Source organism: Haemaphysalis longicornis, unplaced genomic scaffold (genome assembly GCF_048455015.1).
Source record: "Haemaphysalis longicornis isolate Haplotype H1 unplaced genomic scaffold, Haemaphysalis longicornis Haplotype H1 scaffold_88, whole genome shotgun sequence".
Taxonomy (NCBI): Eukaryota; Metazoa; Arthropoda; class Arachnida; order Ixodida; family Ixodidae; genus Haemaphysalis; species Haemaphysalis longicornis.
In genome coordinates, this window is record NW_027526456.1 from 496,095 (window position 1) to 513,055 (window position 16,961).

General features: G+C 45.5%; 1 protein-coding gene across 3 annotated transcripts in view; it reads right to left on the reverse strand.

The window, feature by feature from the left end:
• The window catches only part of LOC144150983 (uncharacterized), a 34,060-nt gene that overhangs the window by 9,605 nt on the left and 7,494 nt on the right, over positions 1-16,961 (reverse strand). For 2 of the 3 annotated variants that reach the window (XM_077682286.1, XM_077682284.1), the window contains exons 3-4: positions 15,569-15,644; positions 8,755-8,903 (exon numbers count right to left, since the gene is read on the reverse strand). In XM_077682286.1, coding sequence (XP_077538412.1) covers positions 8,755-8,903; positions 15,569-15,644 — 225 coding nt within the window. The remainder of the gene's footprint in view (positions 1-8,754; positions 8,904-15,568; positions 15,645-16,961) is intronic. The other variant, XM_077682285.1, reaches the window with a different exon arrangement.

Consider the following 16,961-nt stretch of genomic DNA (forward strand, 5'->3'; position numbering starts at 1 on the left):
TTTTCTGATGATACGGATTTCCTGGTGATATGCATATTTTTGTCACCCCTGGAGATTCATTCGTATGACCGAGATTCTACTGTATAAGCACTCCACTAAAGCGACACCCACCAGCGATTTGCACAAAAAAAAAAAAAAAAAGAAGAAGAAAGAAGAAAAAGCTTCGCGCTGAAGCCTGACGAATCGAAGTCGTCTGACGTGTCTTTGCTGCTAGCATCATCCAGAGACTACAGCTCAGATTCATTGGAATCCGTCGACATTCGCCGTTCCCGTAGAGCATCGGCAAGCGGCATTGACGCCGCAACTGAAACCACGTGTGCCCGACTGCGAACAGCCTTTAAAAAGAAACTCGAAAGCAGAACTGATGAAATACTTCCTATTTTACCCTTTGGATAGCATTAGTTGTCCAGAAGCGCTTGGCGAGCGCTAAAATTTGAATTTGTATTCACCGGTAACATACTATCGATGGGAATAGGCATGGTCACGAAAAGGTTAATATCCGATTGGCAACTGGGATGCGCTGTTCTTAACATTCTTGGAGGTCTCTTTCTGCTCAAGACGTTTCACTTCACAGTTGGCTTCAGTCTTAGGTCGTTGAACGACTGCAATCTGTCTCCTGTGTCACTGCTCTTTCCCTCCCCCCATGCATTCAGAAAGTCGACAAAGTTCAATTCAGCTGCAGTCTATTAGGTCGTTCAGCTGCATTCTTTCGCTCCCCTACCTCACCCGCGGTCTGCAATGCTATGCAATGCCTCACACCATGAAACGTTTCAAAGACAAGCGGTCGAGGAGGAGGCATTTCGCTGTCCCAGATGGCAGCGCCAGGTTTTTCACTTAATGCGCTATTTAATGCTTTCACATTCTAAGCGAGTGCTTACTATCACCTATGACGACCAGGGACAGACATTTTCAGCAGAAAGGTGAGCCTAAAAGCAAAACTAATGCAAAATGCAATACAGTCAAAACCCGCCCCAACGAACTCTGTTTCAACGAAACATTTCAACTTCCCCATCCCCCATCAGCTGGCCATGAAAGTCAATGCAACTACGTCCTCGCCACGACGAACCATTAGCCTGGCTTGCTTTCCTTCAACGAAATTTTCACTCAGTGCGGCTGGGTTTGAACATTCATTTTACAATAAAATAAGCATAACGCTAGCTATCTGTAACTTTTTATACATTCAGGGCATTAGTTTTACTGAAAACGTGTGCCGTGCGCCCACACCACCTCCAATAAACAAGAGCACTCTCACAGATGGACACCATTGTTCGCTTATGATAACAATGTGGCTGGTCGTCTTTACGCGAGGCACAGGCCCTATTCGCGAAGCCGGTGCTACGGCCAATCAGTATCCAGTTGAAATCGTGCGAATGTACCCTGCTGCTGGCACGCCGCTGTCACGTATGCGTTGTGAGCAGCTGCCATTGCAGTATTTCTTCTACAATTCTTCGAAGTTAAAAGCAAAACTAATGTTGTCGTGTTTAGTCTTGAATCTTATCTTGATCACAAGCGCGATCAATGCAAGCGCACGAGGCATACCTGCCAAGGTCAAGTGGCGTTGTGCCCAGTCAAAGGATAAGATAACGGCACCACTCCTGACACAAATGAGATGGGGGCTTCTGATGGCCCAGCACCTATCTGCAAGAATTCAGTATTCGATAGCCCTGCTTTCAATCTCACCCGAGTCACGTTTATCGGCAGCGGCCTTGTTCTTGACGGTAGAGCGGACCGTCTGCTTAGACAGGCCTGTACTTCTGGCGATGTCGGCCTGTTTTTCCCCATGTTCGACAACGTTAATTACACTTCATTAATCCGACAGTGAAATCAGCTACCCTGCCGCTCATGCCACTAATCGCAAAAAAAAAAAAAAAAAAGCCACTGGCACTGGCTTGGCGGCGCCAACGACACGGCTGCCAACAATGTTGCCAGACATAACAGTTTTCTTGCCAAAATAAACAAACAAAAAAGCGTATTGGGTGCCAGCCCCGCGGAAGTCCGCTATAAACATTCAGTTGCAACAATTATCGCCAAAAATTTAGTCTATTGTAGCCGATAGTCTGCTCTAGCCGGGTCCGTTATGAGTGGAGTGGACTCCATGTGAAATGCATGGGGACCAGACAAACCAACAGAAATGGTCTGTTGTAACCGAAAGTCCGTTGTTGCCAGATCCGCTGTAACGAGCATAGACTTTATTCCAGTATACTCATAATTTGAAGTTTAAACTATGCACATCTGAAGCTTATCTAGTAGCTCTGCACATCCCAGAGAGCTTTCCGGGACCGTAACAAGCGGTAGCTTACAGATTCGCTCCTCAAAGCACGGAAAATATGAAGCACAGAACCATGAACACGGCACTATAATTAGCGAGAAGGAAGTCTACGAGCTGCGCCTGCTTTTTTTTCTGCGTAATGAAGTTCAGCCAACTGTCTCCGAGCTTATTGGTACCATCTGAATGGCGAAGTCCGGCGCCGTTCATCACACCACAACTGCAGCAAGCCATGCTGGATGCTGACGCAAGTTCAGATGAGGTAGGCAATTGGCAATGTCCGCCACAATCCCCGCACCGTTGCTATCCGCCGCAGCTTGAACGTCGTCCTCAAGTGCTGTTGCACTGTCTGGAATGGCGCATGGGAATGCTGACAGCTCTTTAAACTCACTCCAAAGGCTCTCACCACCATCGTCTTCAGTGTCAGAACACCTGTCCCCTGGAGCCACAGTGGAGCCGCTTTGCGGAATCAATAGCAGGAACATGCACACGACGCACTCCAGGATGACTAGGGTCTGCTGCCTTCGCCGTTACATCAGCTTTACTGTGCAGCATTGCACCCGAAAATAGTGTAAAGAATTTCGAATGCCTCTGCAACTGACAACTTCTTTTCACCAGCCTCCACCCATCAACGATGTCCGTCTTTGTCGCAAAGTCTAAAGTTTCCTCTTTCGTGACCATGGTGCCGAAACACGCGACACTGCGCTGCAATCAAATTGCACATCACGCCACACTGGTCTCTCCGCATTGACAGAGACACCACTGGGTGGTCACCGCTCAAGCATGCAGAAACGGAGAGCCTCCGTTTGGCTACCCCTCCTCCTTTGGAACCAATCACCCCCCGTTTTCGCGTTACCACGCGGCTAGCCTCCATGCTGCCTAATGCTGTGAGCAGGTGTTGAAGGCCACCCAAGTTATGCGCTGCCACCTTTCTTTCAACAGGCGCAGCAGCACGCACAAGAAGTCACCAACAGAACCTCACCGAGAGAAGCACACTTGCAGGGGCACTATCCGCACGGTGTTAGAAATATCGAGTGTGCCAGTGAACATGTGTCAGTGTACAACAGCGCCATACTTCTGAATGAGATTTCTTGGACGATGTTAAAAGTCTTCAATACATGCAATAATTTGATTTATGCGGGTTCAGTATAGTTGGGTTCGACTGCAGTGCACCAACACCATTCTGCACTTTCACTCGAGCCTCCAGTGCTAAACAACGCAGCAAGTACAGACTGCGCAAGTACAAACTATGCAACTGTGTTCTCTGAACTCCCCAGTTCAGAGAACCAAGTCGACGCCAGGGTTGCACTTGTGGTGATCTTCCACTCCAAGGTAGGTAAGGTGCGCAACACCCTTGTCTATAACACTGAGTTCTACTTCAACCGGTTATCCCTCAAAACTGCGGACTCAAACTTGCCCCAAAAGACATTGAGGTCAAAACATATTGTCAAGACTTCAGAATGACACAATAGTTTTCTTCAAATGTTTTTCGGCCGAGGCAAGATAACGCTATAAGTACGAAACCTGTGTTATAGACAAGGGTGTTGCCCTCTATACAAACCAGGCACTTCCAGTGTGAAGCAGTTGGTTAATTGTGTTCATATGTTCACTCCCCCCTTTTAAGGGGAGACGCGGGTCTTAGAATTACCAAAAATCGCGAAAAAACGTGTTTTGAGAAAAATACATTTTTGAAGCTTTTGTAACTTCAAGAACCTACTCTAAAAGTTTCACCGCTGAATTCGATCGAAAAGGGTCCAAAAATCAACTTTGTAAACATGACGGCGACCCCAAATTGTCGAAAATCGGGAAAGAAATGCTTAAACTTTGCGCGCGTGCCATGCGCGAAGGAGACGACTGGCGGCAGCCATCTTGGACGCGTTTTGAAGGTGGTTTCTTTGTGCGTATTTTGCGATATCTCAAAATGGCGTAGCATGGCGAGGGCCCTCGCTCTCGCCGTTTTTCGGAAGGTCACTTACAAGCCCCTGATTGGCCAGACCGCGCGCGCGCGAGACGAGCCCCTCGTATCGCGTCTCTGATTGGGCGGCGCGGCGAACCCGGCGCCTTTTATGTTTGTATTTTTGTTTTTCTTTCCTCGCGTTCGCCTCCACGGTAGTTTCTCTCATCGTGTCTTTTTCTCTCTGCTGCTGTAATTTGGTGCAACGAGTTCTTTTTCGTGCTACAATACCGGGAGATGTTCGCACCAAAAAAATTACGCGTCAAGCGTGCGGGAAGCGGCAGATCGCGCGTGGGACATGGGGACGATATCGCCTGTTGCGTCTGAGACAGATTTTCGGAATCTCCGGCCATGGCAAGTTGCAGTGCTTCAGGCGTCAACGAACCGTCATCCGGCTCCTCGAGGGCCAATCAGGACCGCATCGACACCGTGTATTAAACCGCTGGTGAATCTGCCGGGCGTGCTAAACATGCGGAGGATGTGAAGAAGCGTTTGGCGTCGCAGTCGGCGATAGAATGCAAGTTCAAACTTTTGGACAGAGAACCAGCGAGCGAAAGCTCGGAAAGTGGCATGGAATTTGTCATCATGGACTTGGACGTGATAAATTCGTGATAATCATTGCATTCGTATTGAATTGCTCTAGCAGGTGATGGTATTTCCAGGGGTGAGACAGCTTAATCAGATTTGGGAGCAGTTTTTGGAGCAGCAAAATCTCGATTTTGGAGCAGAAGAACCTTGATTTGGAGCAGAAGAACGACATTTATCATGTCACCTTATAGGGGCCTAAAAAATCACATTTTTGGCAACTCCGGGGAGAAAAGTGCACTTTCTAATCGGTTTTGAACGTACATAACACTGAAACAGCATTTCAATAAAGTTTTTTTCTATTCCACTACCCTTTCAAAAACCATTTTTAAATTCTGAGGCTCTATGCATAGATAGCGTGGAGTGCCGTTGGAAATGTCGAATTGAAAAACTAAGCAATTGCAAAGCATTTTTATTAGCATGTGAATGCAGAAATTATTATTTTTCTAATCCCACACTGGCCTTTCCGCACAGAACCACGGCAAAAGTTGCGAAAAGCGAGGTGACAGTCGTCGCACCCCACCAGCCCTCCCATTTCAATCCCCAATGTGCACGTTCACTACGATCGTAATTTGAGTAATGTTGGTACATTTAGCCCCCTCCCTCTTGGCATTAAATTTCACTTCAGATAGATGAACTATTATTACTAGCGTGTAATAATAGCCTGTCCCGCTATCGGACACTGCTTGAACATTTTGCGGCGATGTAGCCTGCGCCGCCACTTCAGCAGTGTCGATCGTCCCATTCTCGCCGCTTGCAAGCTTGCTGTCAAAGGCAGCAATAACTCAGCGTTTTATAACACCGCAATAAGTCCGAAATTTCCCCTCAAGCACGCACCGCGCCTCACACTCAAGGCCGAAACTCGACGATATCGCGTGTACCCCGTTGTTTTTGATGAACCCCCGGCTTTCGAGTCGCGCAACTTCCCGCAACAGACCAAACGACTAAGTGTAAACCAAGCCACCTTCATAACCAAAACCATGGTAGAAATCGGCGAAGAGCACTCTGCCTGAACCACGAGCAACTTCTTCGCTCGGCAGCCATGTTTCCTAACCTTCTCCACACCAAGATGGCGGCGCCCCGTGATGTCGTTCCGGAGATACGGTGCTCCGAAAATTGCCGTATTGCTGTTTTTTCATCAACTTGGACAAGTAGTTTGTCGCCTCAGTACACATAAGTATTTTTTCTTTAGGACCTTGCAATGGTTTTGGATGGGAAGACTTTAAAATCTCACAGAATATAACATGTGCAACCCGACATTGTGACTTTCAAAAAGACTATCTCGGGGAAAATTTATGCGGGTTTTTTATTAAATGATCAATCAATTAAACCTTTACAAACAGCATCACCATTGGGGTGCTGGAAAATTATGCCGTCAGTAAGTATTTTTCCCCACTGAAACTGACGGGAGCGTTAAAATCCTTGGCTCAGACTGTTTTGGAGCAGTTTGGCGCAATTTTTGCGTATTTCAAGCTTTTGGAGCAGCCCGGCGCAGGAAAACACATTTGTATCAGAACTGCGCAATATGCGCAGCTGTCTCATCCCTGTATTTCTACAACCCTAGCATTGATCACAAAATTGCAATATCCAGCTACAGCCATGCAGTTTTTTTGTTTTGAGATATCCCTCTCTCCCTTACGGGCTCTATTTTATCTTGCAGTTGAGCTATGATGATAAGACTGGTATCATTGCATTCGTATTGAGTTGCTCTAGCAAGTGATGCTATTTGTACAACCCTAGTGTTGATCACAAAATTGCAATATCCAGCTACAGCCGTGCAGTTTTTTTGTTTTGAGATATCCCTCTCCCCCTTACGGGGTCTTTTTTATCTTGCAGTTGAGCTATGATGATAAGACTAGTATCATTGCATTCGTATTGAATTGCTCTAGCAGGTGATGCTATTTGTACAACCCTAGTGTTGATCACAAAATTGCAATATCTAGCTACAGCCCTGCAGTTTTTAGTTTTGAGGGATCCCTCTCCCCCTTACGGGGTGTTTTTTTATCTTGCAGTTGAGCTATGATGATAAGACTGGTATCATTGCATTCGTATTGAATTTCTCTAGCAGGTGATGCTATTTGTACAGCCCTAGCGTTGATTAGAAAATTGCAATTCACCTACGCCTTTGCTTTAGTTTTGAAAAGCATAACGGAATAATGTCACTTTTTCATTGGCTGCTGTGCTTTAGCATTACAGGTAGCAGAAGAGACTGCAGTATGTGATGTGTGGGCTTGTATGTAGTTTTCAGAGGCACTGGAATAAGCTGGGAAATAGTAAATCTGGTTTCTGAAGTTTATTAGTAGAAAATCTACTTTTTCTAACCGTTTTCAGAGATTATTCTTGGCTTTACGCTGAATATTTTATGCTTATTTTTGTGGTACAGGCACATACTTAGTGTGCTTTTCTTCATAAAGAACTGAGCTACACAGTGATGCCATTTTTGTTATTGTAGCTGTGCTGTAACAAAAGTTACCATGATCGGAAACTTCAAATGCATTTTTCTCAGTTTCTTTTTTTGCGAGACCGTGCTCCACCTTACGGGGGGTTTTGTTATGTTGCTCTTGAGCTAGGATGACAAGACTGGTATCATTGTATTCGTATTGAATTGATCTAGCAGGCTATGCTATTTTTATCACTTTGACGCTGTTCACCTATAAGCAAACTTGAGTAAAGATGAAATAATTTTATAGATTGTTGGTATGAAATGTTCACTTTTTTCATACTTTGCAAAAGCTTTTGAAATGAATAAAAATAGCATAGCCTGGCAGAGTGGACCTTTGGCATTATGTCCATATAATTCATCTTTGAGCTTGATAAAGCGAAATAGCTCTAAACCCCCGTAAGAAATGCCTCAATAAATTCATTTCAAATCACTGTATTTCTTCAACAAATTCTGCTATGTTAAAACCAATTACATATTTGAAATCAGCATAAAAAACTGCTCAAGCCTGCCAATTTTCATCAAGCTGGCACTAAAAATAAAAAAAATTGTCCAAAGACCCACCTCCCCCCTTAAGGGGGGACACTGCTCTTAAAAAAGTTTTTAAATTTTTAAGTAAAGTCTGTGAAACTTGCCAGACTTGCTGCTTTTCCCCCATTGATTTTAAATATGCCATTATTTTTTTGTGTCAGTCAATTAGTTTCCAGAATAAGTATAAATAATTAGCCCTTTTTGGGGGAACAGTAGACAAAATAGTGTTGGCCGCAGGACTGTAATCTTTACATTTTCCAATGTTATGAACTCTGGTGAGTACAATAACAGGATCGGTTTTGTGATGCACTGCTTGGAACTAATTCTAAACGTCATTAAACCTTGGTGGCACCAGTGGCAAGGAACCATTTTGAGTGCCCGTTTCAAACACCAAAGTTTAATGAGCTGTAAAACTAGTTCCAAGTTGTGCTTAACAAAAAAACCGACTCTCTTATTGCACTCACCAGTGTTCATAGTGTTGGAAAATGTAAAGATTGCAGTCCTGCGGCCAACACTATTTTGCCTATTGTTCCCCCCAAAATGGCTAATTCTCTCTAATTATCTCGAGAACTAATTGACCAATTGAAAAAATAATGCCACATTTGAAATCAGTGGGGAAAAAGCAGCAGGACTGACACGTTTCACACGGTTTACTTCAAAATTAAAGAAGTTTTTTTAAGAGCAGTGGCCCTCCCCGCTTAGACAGATCTAAAATATACCAAACCACCCTTGTTAACGAATGCATAGCATTGAGCCATAAGAATATTTTACAGCAAAAAAAAAATCGCATATCTCACAAAGAAGTTTGGCCCTGCTAGGGCTTGAACCCGGGTCTTTTGCGCAAAACCTGTGGTTCCACCCATTGGGCTACTGAGGATGAGGAGTTCGTAGTCAGTTGCTCAAAACAATAGCAGGAGTGTTCAAAGTGAAGCAGTTGGTGGTGGGCTTGTAGCCACAGGGGAATGGTGACCTGCGTACCTGCGGCGGGGGGCGGCGGGCGGGTGGCCCTGAGGAAGACCGGCACGTCCCGGATTCCCCTCAGCGTGCCTCCCTCCTCGCGGATCACGACGCGCAGGAGGTCCTTGCGGTCAACGTTGGCCTCGGACACTTCGCGGTGCCGCACCACCCTGGGCCACCCACCAAGAGAGGTCACCCGACAGTGCGCACAGAGCAAGACAGGGGGCGTAGAAATCAGCCAGTGGACGCTATGCTCGGGGACAACTTTTAAGAAGGACAACGGAAGTTGCATCTGCGCCTCATCACCGCAGCCGGCCGTTACTCCGCACGGTGCAAAAAGTGCCTTACTGCAAGTATTTTGAACGTGACACGAGCCGTTTTCGCGATTTCTTACACTTAATCTGCCTTTAAATTTCAGCAGCGATTGCAAAAAGACTGGGTGTGAGAAAAAAGACAATGGCACACGCTAAGCGCAATCTCGTTTCAAAACACGCGCGTGTGTTGACATCCGGGTTCGTCGCTTTGGAGGAGCAATACACGACATGAAGCTCTATTGCCGTTCCTAACTTGCACCCGAGTATAGTAGTCCGCTAGCCAATTTTCAGATGATGATGATGATGGCAAGACGGCAAAACAAAACAAAAACGAGATGAAAGTGGCGTAAAACAACTGCAATCCGGGAGTTAAATGAACATTTCAAGGATTCGATGACTGGTGCGTAGGGCCACGATGTGATTATGCACGACATGACAGAAGCTGTAAAAATTTGATCTCGGCTAAAAACCTATTAAAAAGAGTTAATAAAAAAACACTGGATTGTCTGTTGAAAAGTATAATGGGTGCAGTGGAACGTGTTGCCAGTAAAGTACGGAAATGTGTTGTGTCGAGAACCTTACACGCAATTACGATGTCAACTACGAAGCAGCCCTCTCTCTTTCTCTCCACACTAGCTACACAGGGGTCTTGAAGATCCAGTGAGCAAATATGAGTGTCACGTTAGCTGATTTCAGTCTCGTCTATTGTGACTCAAAACACACCGATGTGCACAGCTACTTGCCGGCCCAGTGTGAAACTTGTTGCACTGCTTTTTTTTTTAACCCTTTAATGCCGGTTGTCGCGAATTCGCGACATACTGAATGAAGCTGGCCAACCAACTCGCGAAACCTTGCTGGCTTCAGCGGCGGCTGTGATGTGTTTGCGGCAAAGAGGTGGTGGTTGCGCTCCAGACTTGTAGCGCCATCTCGTATAAGGTATTGGAAATTAAACTCAGTATGTCCATCGGTTGGCGGACTGCGCGCGCCACGTGCGACAGCTCTCACTTCGTCGTCGTTTTCTGTCTAACCATAAAGAGTACAAGGTCCCCCAATTTTTTTTTTCTATTTGCACGCATTCAGGAGACTGCCCAAGAGGTGTTACATTGTTGAAAAATACTTTTGTTGTTGCATGCTTCTTGCTTTCGTGGTATGTCGCGAATTCGCGACATTCGGCCATTTAGGCAGTTTGCGGTGACTGCAGGTATGATGGTTTTTTTTTTATTTTATGGCCGAGTATGGATGTGAGATCGCTGTATGGAAGAAAAGGGCTTCGCACACGCCTGCCACCTGAGGATAACAGTGACGATAGCTGACTTAGTGACAGTGATTACGACGATGTTGACTACGATCCTCATGCAGAAGCACGAGCTGCGCCCTTGGGAGAGCTTCCGTCAAAGCAGTGAAGATGAAAACGGTGACGTGGTGCCTTTGCCAACTGCCTCTGCCAAACAGAAAGGGAAGTGAAAAAAAAAAGACTGTCAAGAACAGCGGGAAATACCATCCTGGAATATCACTCTTCCTGAAAGAGACACTGTGCGAGCACCTACTGAATATTTCAGAGTTTTTTGATGACAGCTTACTGCATCACATCGTACAGCAGACCAATCTTTTTGCAATGCAAAAAAACCCAAACAAAGGGATGGCCCAAGTAGGCGATAAGGACCAAGTAGGCGATAAAGTTGCATTCCAGATATTGGCCTAAGTGCCTGTTGTCGCGAATTCGCGACAAACCTAAAAGTCGGCGGTTAAGTTGCATCCCAGATAATACAACTGTGGAATGCAATCACGGTGTCTGTCTAAAGCCAAAACACAAAAAAAGAAATTTTTTTGCGGCCTATTTCATAATTCCGGCATTAAAGGGTTAATACTCACTACCTAATGTTCTCAAAATCCCGCCAAACCCTTGAACCAACTTTTACATTATGATTATGAGTTTTGACCCGCCGACGCTACACAGGCGATGAGGCGCACCGTAGTGGAAGGCTTCGGATCAATTTTGACCACCTGAGGATCTTTAACATGTGCCGAAGTCTTGAACACACAGGCGTTTCCGCTATTCACTTCAATCACAAAAGCGTCTGCCGCGGTCGGAAATCGAACCCACTTCAGTCCTCAGTTACATGCTCAGGCATTTCACGGGATGTAGGGAGGCAGCAAAAGAGGTGAAAAATGGCGTGTTGCTTTTGCTTTCCCGTAACATTGGAAATGAATAAAATTTTTGATACAGTTTGCTACTTCATAAAATTTCCGCTCTTTTTTTTAAACGTTGACCGCTAAAAGGTAATTACGGGCATCGCCTTTTTAAAACCAGAGAGTTCTTTGGCTCCTAATGAATCCTTCAGATGAAGGTGGTGGCATACTTCTTGGAAGACCCGGCAGCCCTACCTCTCATTAAATAAGCACACTAATCGATTGATTTGATTATGGGGTTTAACACAACGATGCTACCTACACCTGGACTATACGAGGCATGCTGCATTGTAGCGCTCCGGATTCCCTATGACCACCTGGGGATCTTAACGTGCACCGAAATATTGACACAGAGGCATTTTCGCCTGCATCTGAAAAGCAGCGACCACAGCCAGGATCGAACCCACGTTGTCCCTGGGCTCAGCAGCATGTCTTGGTTACTGAGTCACTGTGGAGGGTTAGATAGGCAGACTGAATATGCTTGCGTGAACATTTTTGTGTTCATACCGACTCTCTTGAAAGAGGAAATACAGTAAAACCTCCTTACAAGAGACACTCAAGGGAGCCAAAAAACGTGTCTCTTGTAACCAAGGTCTCTTGTATGCAATGCTGCTAACATGGCAAACATAGGAAAATCAACCAAACCACTTTCATTCAAATGTCTCTTGTAACAGTGTCTCTTGTAGCGAGGTTTTACTGCAACAATGAATTTTCAAAAGGCTTATCATATCATTCAAATTGGCGCACCGGCAGAACATTCAGAGGAGACTTACTCGGTAAAATTGCCAGTTATTTCTCATCTTCGTTGCTATAATTTCACTTTTTTACCCATAAGAATTCTTCGGGACACTTTTAAGTCTGCTTACATGCTTTGAAGGTGAGAGCCTGGTGATGCTTATTAAGAACTTATTTACTGGCACGTTGTATTCGATTCTCTTCGCTTTTGTTTCTCCGTCTTACTGTGTGAATTACGTCAGCAAGCAGACTGGCACACACCACAGCCTCCATAGAATCGGGGGTTCAGCGTGGCTTGTGAGCACAAATCCTACTCGCGTGCCATCACATTCAGATGTGAGGCACTATCCTACAACTTTTACTTTTAAAATTCACAATTCTGTGAACTTTGCGGAGTGGGCCCATCATCCCCTCAAAGCTCCCAATGCCGGGCCAATCCCCCAAGGGCCAATCCCCCAAGTGGGCATGTGCTATGAAGAAAGGAAGAACAACAACGATGACGATTTATGTCCTAGCACTCACAATGTGCTGGGATAGCACAGTTGGTAGAGCACTGGGCTGCTTCGGTGTCGACCAGGGTTTAAATCCCATCGGATCACATTTTTTATCACTCTTTACATTTGCTTGACTGGACAACAACGGCACTTTTTCACAGAATGGGGCACTTAAAGGAGCCATGCAGAGAAAACACAAGTCTGGTTCTTCAAAAGACTGCCTCGTTAGAATCATACTGAAGCCACTTTTAACGTAAACTTCAATCAAATAAGCTACACATGTAGGAAAAAAGGGAATGGCCATGTGACCCACTAGCTCATTTCCCCCAACAGAACCTAAGATGCTATACCAGCCAGCTCTGCGATTGGCGGAGGCCGGCAAAAGCAAACGTAAATTAGGCAGAGCTTATAAGCTTGCCAAACGAGCCATTCGCGCTTAAATTTAGGGCACATTTTTTTAAAGCAGTAAGAATGGTGGGATAAACAGTGGACGTTACGAAAGCACACGTAAACATACAAGTACCTATGCGTACTGCTGTTTGTACTGCGCGCACTATGCTTGGTTTAGCTGCACAGGACTGCAGGGCTTTGGGGTCGTGTTAGACGACACTTGCCAATAGACGCATGCAACGGTCTATTACGTGACTATATTTGTCGAGCGAGCACTATGTTTCACAAAACGATTATTTTCTCCCTGAACAAAGACATCATCATCATCATCACCAGCCTATCTACGCCCACTGCAGGGCAAAGGCCTCTCCCATTATTCTCCAATTACCTCGGTCCTGTGCCAACTGTGACCAATTTATCACCGCAAACTTCTTGATCTCATCTGCCCATCTAACTTTCTGCCGCCCCCTGTAACGCTTGCCTTCTCTAGGGATCCACTCTGTTACCCTTAATGACCAGCGGTTATCTTGACTTCGCATTACATGCCCTGCCCACGTCCATTTCTTCTTCTTAATTTCTACTAATATGTCTTTAACACCAGTTTGCTCCCTGACCCACTCCGCTCTCTTCTAGTCCCTTAATGTTACACCTATCATTTTCCGCTCCATTGCCAACTGAGTCGTTCTCAGTTTAAATTGAACCCTCTTAGTGAGCCTCCAAGTTTCTGCCCCGTAGGTGAGTACCGGTAAGATGCAGCTGTCATACACTTTCTTCTTCAGCGACAATGGTAGGCTGCTATTCATTATCTGAGAATGTCTGCCATATGCACCCCACCCCATTCTGATCCTTCTAATTATCTCTGCCTCATGGTTGGGATCTGGGGTCACAACTTGGCCTAAGTAGATATATTCGCTTACTACTTCCACTGCCTCGCCACCTATCTCAAACTGCTGTGCTGTCCCGAGGTTATTGATCATTACTTTAGTTTTCTGCATATTAATTTTCAGGCCCACGGTTCTACTCTGTTCGCCAAGTGCGGAAAGCATGCTTTGCAATTCGTCCCCCGAGTTACTTAGCAAGGCAACGTCATCAGCAAATCTGAGGTTACTGAGGTATTCTCCATTAACCCTTACTCCCACCTGTTCCCAATCCAACGTTCTGAATACTTCTTGTAAGCATGCTGTGAATAATATTGGAAAGATTGTGTCTCCTTGTCTGACACCCTTTCTTATAGGTATTTTACTGCTCTCCCTACGGAGGATGATGGTAGCTGTAGACCCATTGTAGATATCCTCTAGTATTCTTACATAATGCTCATCTACCCCCTGGTTCCGTAATGCCTGAATGACTGCTAGGGTTTCGACTGAGTCAAATGCTTTCTCATAATCTATGAAGGCTATATATAGGGGTTCAGTATACTCAGCGCACTTCTCTATCACCTGATTGATCGTGTGAATATGGTCCATTGTTGAATAACCTTTACGGAACCCTGCTTGTTCTTTAGGTTGACTGAAATCTAAGGTTGCAGAAATTCTGTTAGCGATTACCTTGGTAAATACCTTGTAGACAACTGACAGTAAGCTGATCGGCCTGTAATTTTTCAAGTCCTTCATGTCGCCTTTCTTATGGATTAGAATGATGTTCGCGTTCTTCCAAGATTCCGGTACCATTGCGGTCATTAGGCATTGCGTATACACGTTTGCGAGTTTTTCAATTACAATTTCTCCGCCATCCTTCAAGAGGTCTGCTGTTATCTGATCCTCACCAGGTGCTTTGCCCCCTTTCATTTCTTTCAAAGCCTTCCTTACTTCTTCGGTCGTTACTGGTGGGATGTCTATCACCGCTGAACTACTGCCTCGTTCGGCATTATCCTGTATGTCCCGGCTACTATACAGATCCCTGTAGAACTCCTCGGCCACTGTCACTATTTTATCTCTATTTGTGATGACATTGCCTTGCTTATCCTTAAGTGCATACATCTGATTTTTCCCCACGCCAAGACGTCTCTTCACTGCTTTCAGGCTACCTCCGTTCTTTACAGCGTATTCGATCCTCTCCATATTATACTTCCGTATGTCTGCTGTCTTACGCTTATTGATTAAATAGGCAGCGATGGCGTAGAGGTAGAACACCCGCCTCGCGTGCAGAAGGACCGTGGTTCGAATCCCGGTGCCGGACAATTCCCACCGGATTAAAAAAAAAAAAAAATCCGCGTATTGATGGAATTGCACAAAGGGGCTTGGGGTGCGGCCTGACCCCGGCAACCATCACCGGTAATGCACTCCCTCACCAGAGCAGGATTGGCCACACTGGTGTAGTAACGGCCAAAACCTCCTATGAATACGCCAATTAACAAAGACAAGTCAGGTTCAAATAGGGTCAAAAACAAACCAAAGGCCGAAAACGGCTTGCTGCGGTATGGTGGTGCCATCTAGGTTTACTAACGGTAAACAAGGCTTCGCAATCGGCGGCAGAGTGGCTGGCTCCTGTGATGTCATTACAGACTACGAAAACACACGATTTAGCGGGAAAATCAAAATTTTAACTTACATTGATTAACAAAACATTGTTTGCATCCGGACAAGCGCTGGGGGCACATGAAATCTTTCGAATAAAACAAATTTGTACTTTGTCAGCATGGCCTCTTTAAGGCACACCCTCTTTTAAGCAAGTACAGAGCAGGAGGGTGTCGACAGCATGGATGCTACTCACACGTCAACGAAGCAGTGTGCGTAGATGACCCCCTCGGGCTCCGGGACAGCGTAGCGTCGAGGCGCATTGGACTGCACTGCACCAGGGAAGGGAAGACAGCAGCAGCAGCAGTGAGCACAGGGTCATGCAAACATTCACCGTACTCTGCCTATGCTATCGTGCACGGCGAGACGGGGGATGCTGAGGACTTTGTAAGAACGCGACGGCAAAAGGATAGTTGGACCCCTCTGTTCATGTGCTGTGGAACTTTCTGTTGAAATTTGTGGCCGCGCAGGTGAGCACTTGGCTAACACGTGCGGCAGTGGCATATTTACCCCTTTGGTGCCCAGCATTGCTCAGTTGCTAAAACCCAAACATTTGTTTTTCTCCGGGTCTTTGTGGGGGTTTGAACATTTAGCGACATATGTTGACAGACGAAGGTAACAAGGCCCTCAAAAAGTGGAAAAGAGAGGGCAGCACAAACTTTTCCCCGAAAAAAAAAAAAAAAAAAAACCATCCGGTTTGTTTATGTGTGTTGACTCGCATCAGGCCAGGTGGCTCGATGGGCTCATGACAGTTAAGCGAAATTGTGCAATTTCGTTGCTATTACAAATGATCGCTCTTATTACATTGACTTTATGTTTACGGTCTCCACTTGAACCATAAACCATGCTGATCAAGATAGCAGTCTTGTTCAACTAATATATGGAGCAGCAAGTGCCCGGTGCTGATCAGCAGTAACACCTCATTGTGTCCATCCCAATTAACTTAACTTTTTTCTGACTTCATATGTGTGACGTCTGAAGTCCTTTTAGATCATAGAAACGTTTTTGCAGTCGTCAGTGAAAAATTCTTTTGGGCATTAAAGTGTTTAAAATATTTTGTATACAACAGAACACGGATATATCGAACTCAAAGGTGACGTCAAAATAGTTCGATATATCCACAATTCGAAATATAAAATATGGCTGTCTGAAGATTATCTGATAACTCTGCACAGCACTGAGATCTTTCCGAGATTGTGACAAGCTGCAGCTAAGCAATTTGTTTCTCACAGCACGGAAAATTCGAACCACAGCACAACGACCACCGTACTTTATTTAAAGGGACCCTGCAACACTCTTCGTGCAGTGCAAGTAAACCTGCGCGACGTTTAGATTAGACCTCCAGGAACACCCGAGCCAAATATTACACGTGCACGTGAAGCGGTAAGTGCACAAATCGCTGTGAAAGACGCGGAAAAACCAACCGCTCTCTCTTCAATTCTCCTCATTATGCACCCCTGGCATAGCCTCTGCGACGTCAATCGGGCCATGGCTCTCCTGGCTGTCCTATTGGCTGTCGCTGGTCAACTTTGCGGCAAAATTCTGGCATTTCCTGTGACGATCAGCCGTCGTCGGCGCTGTGTATGAAC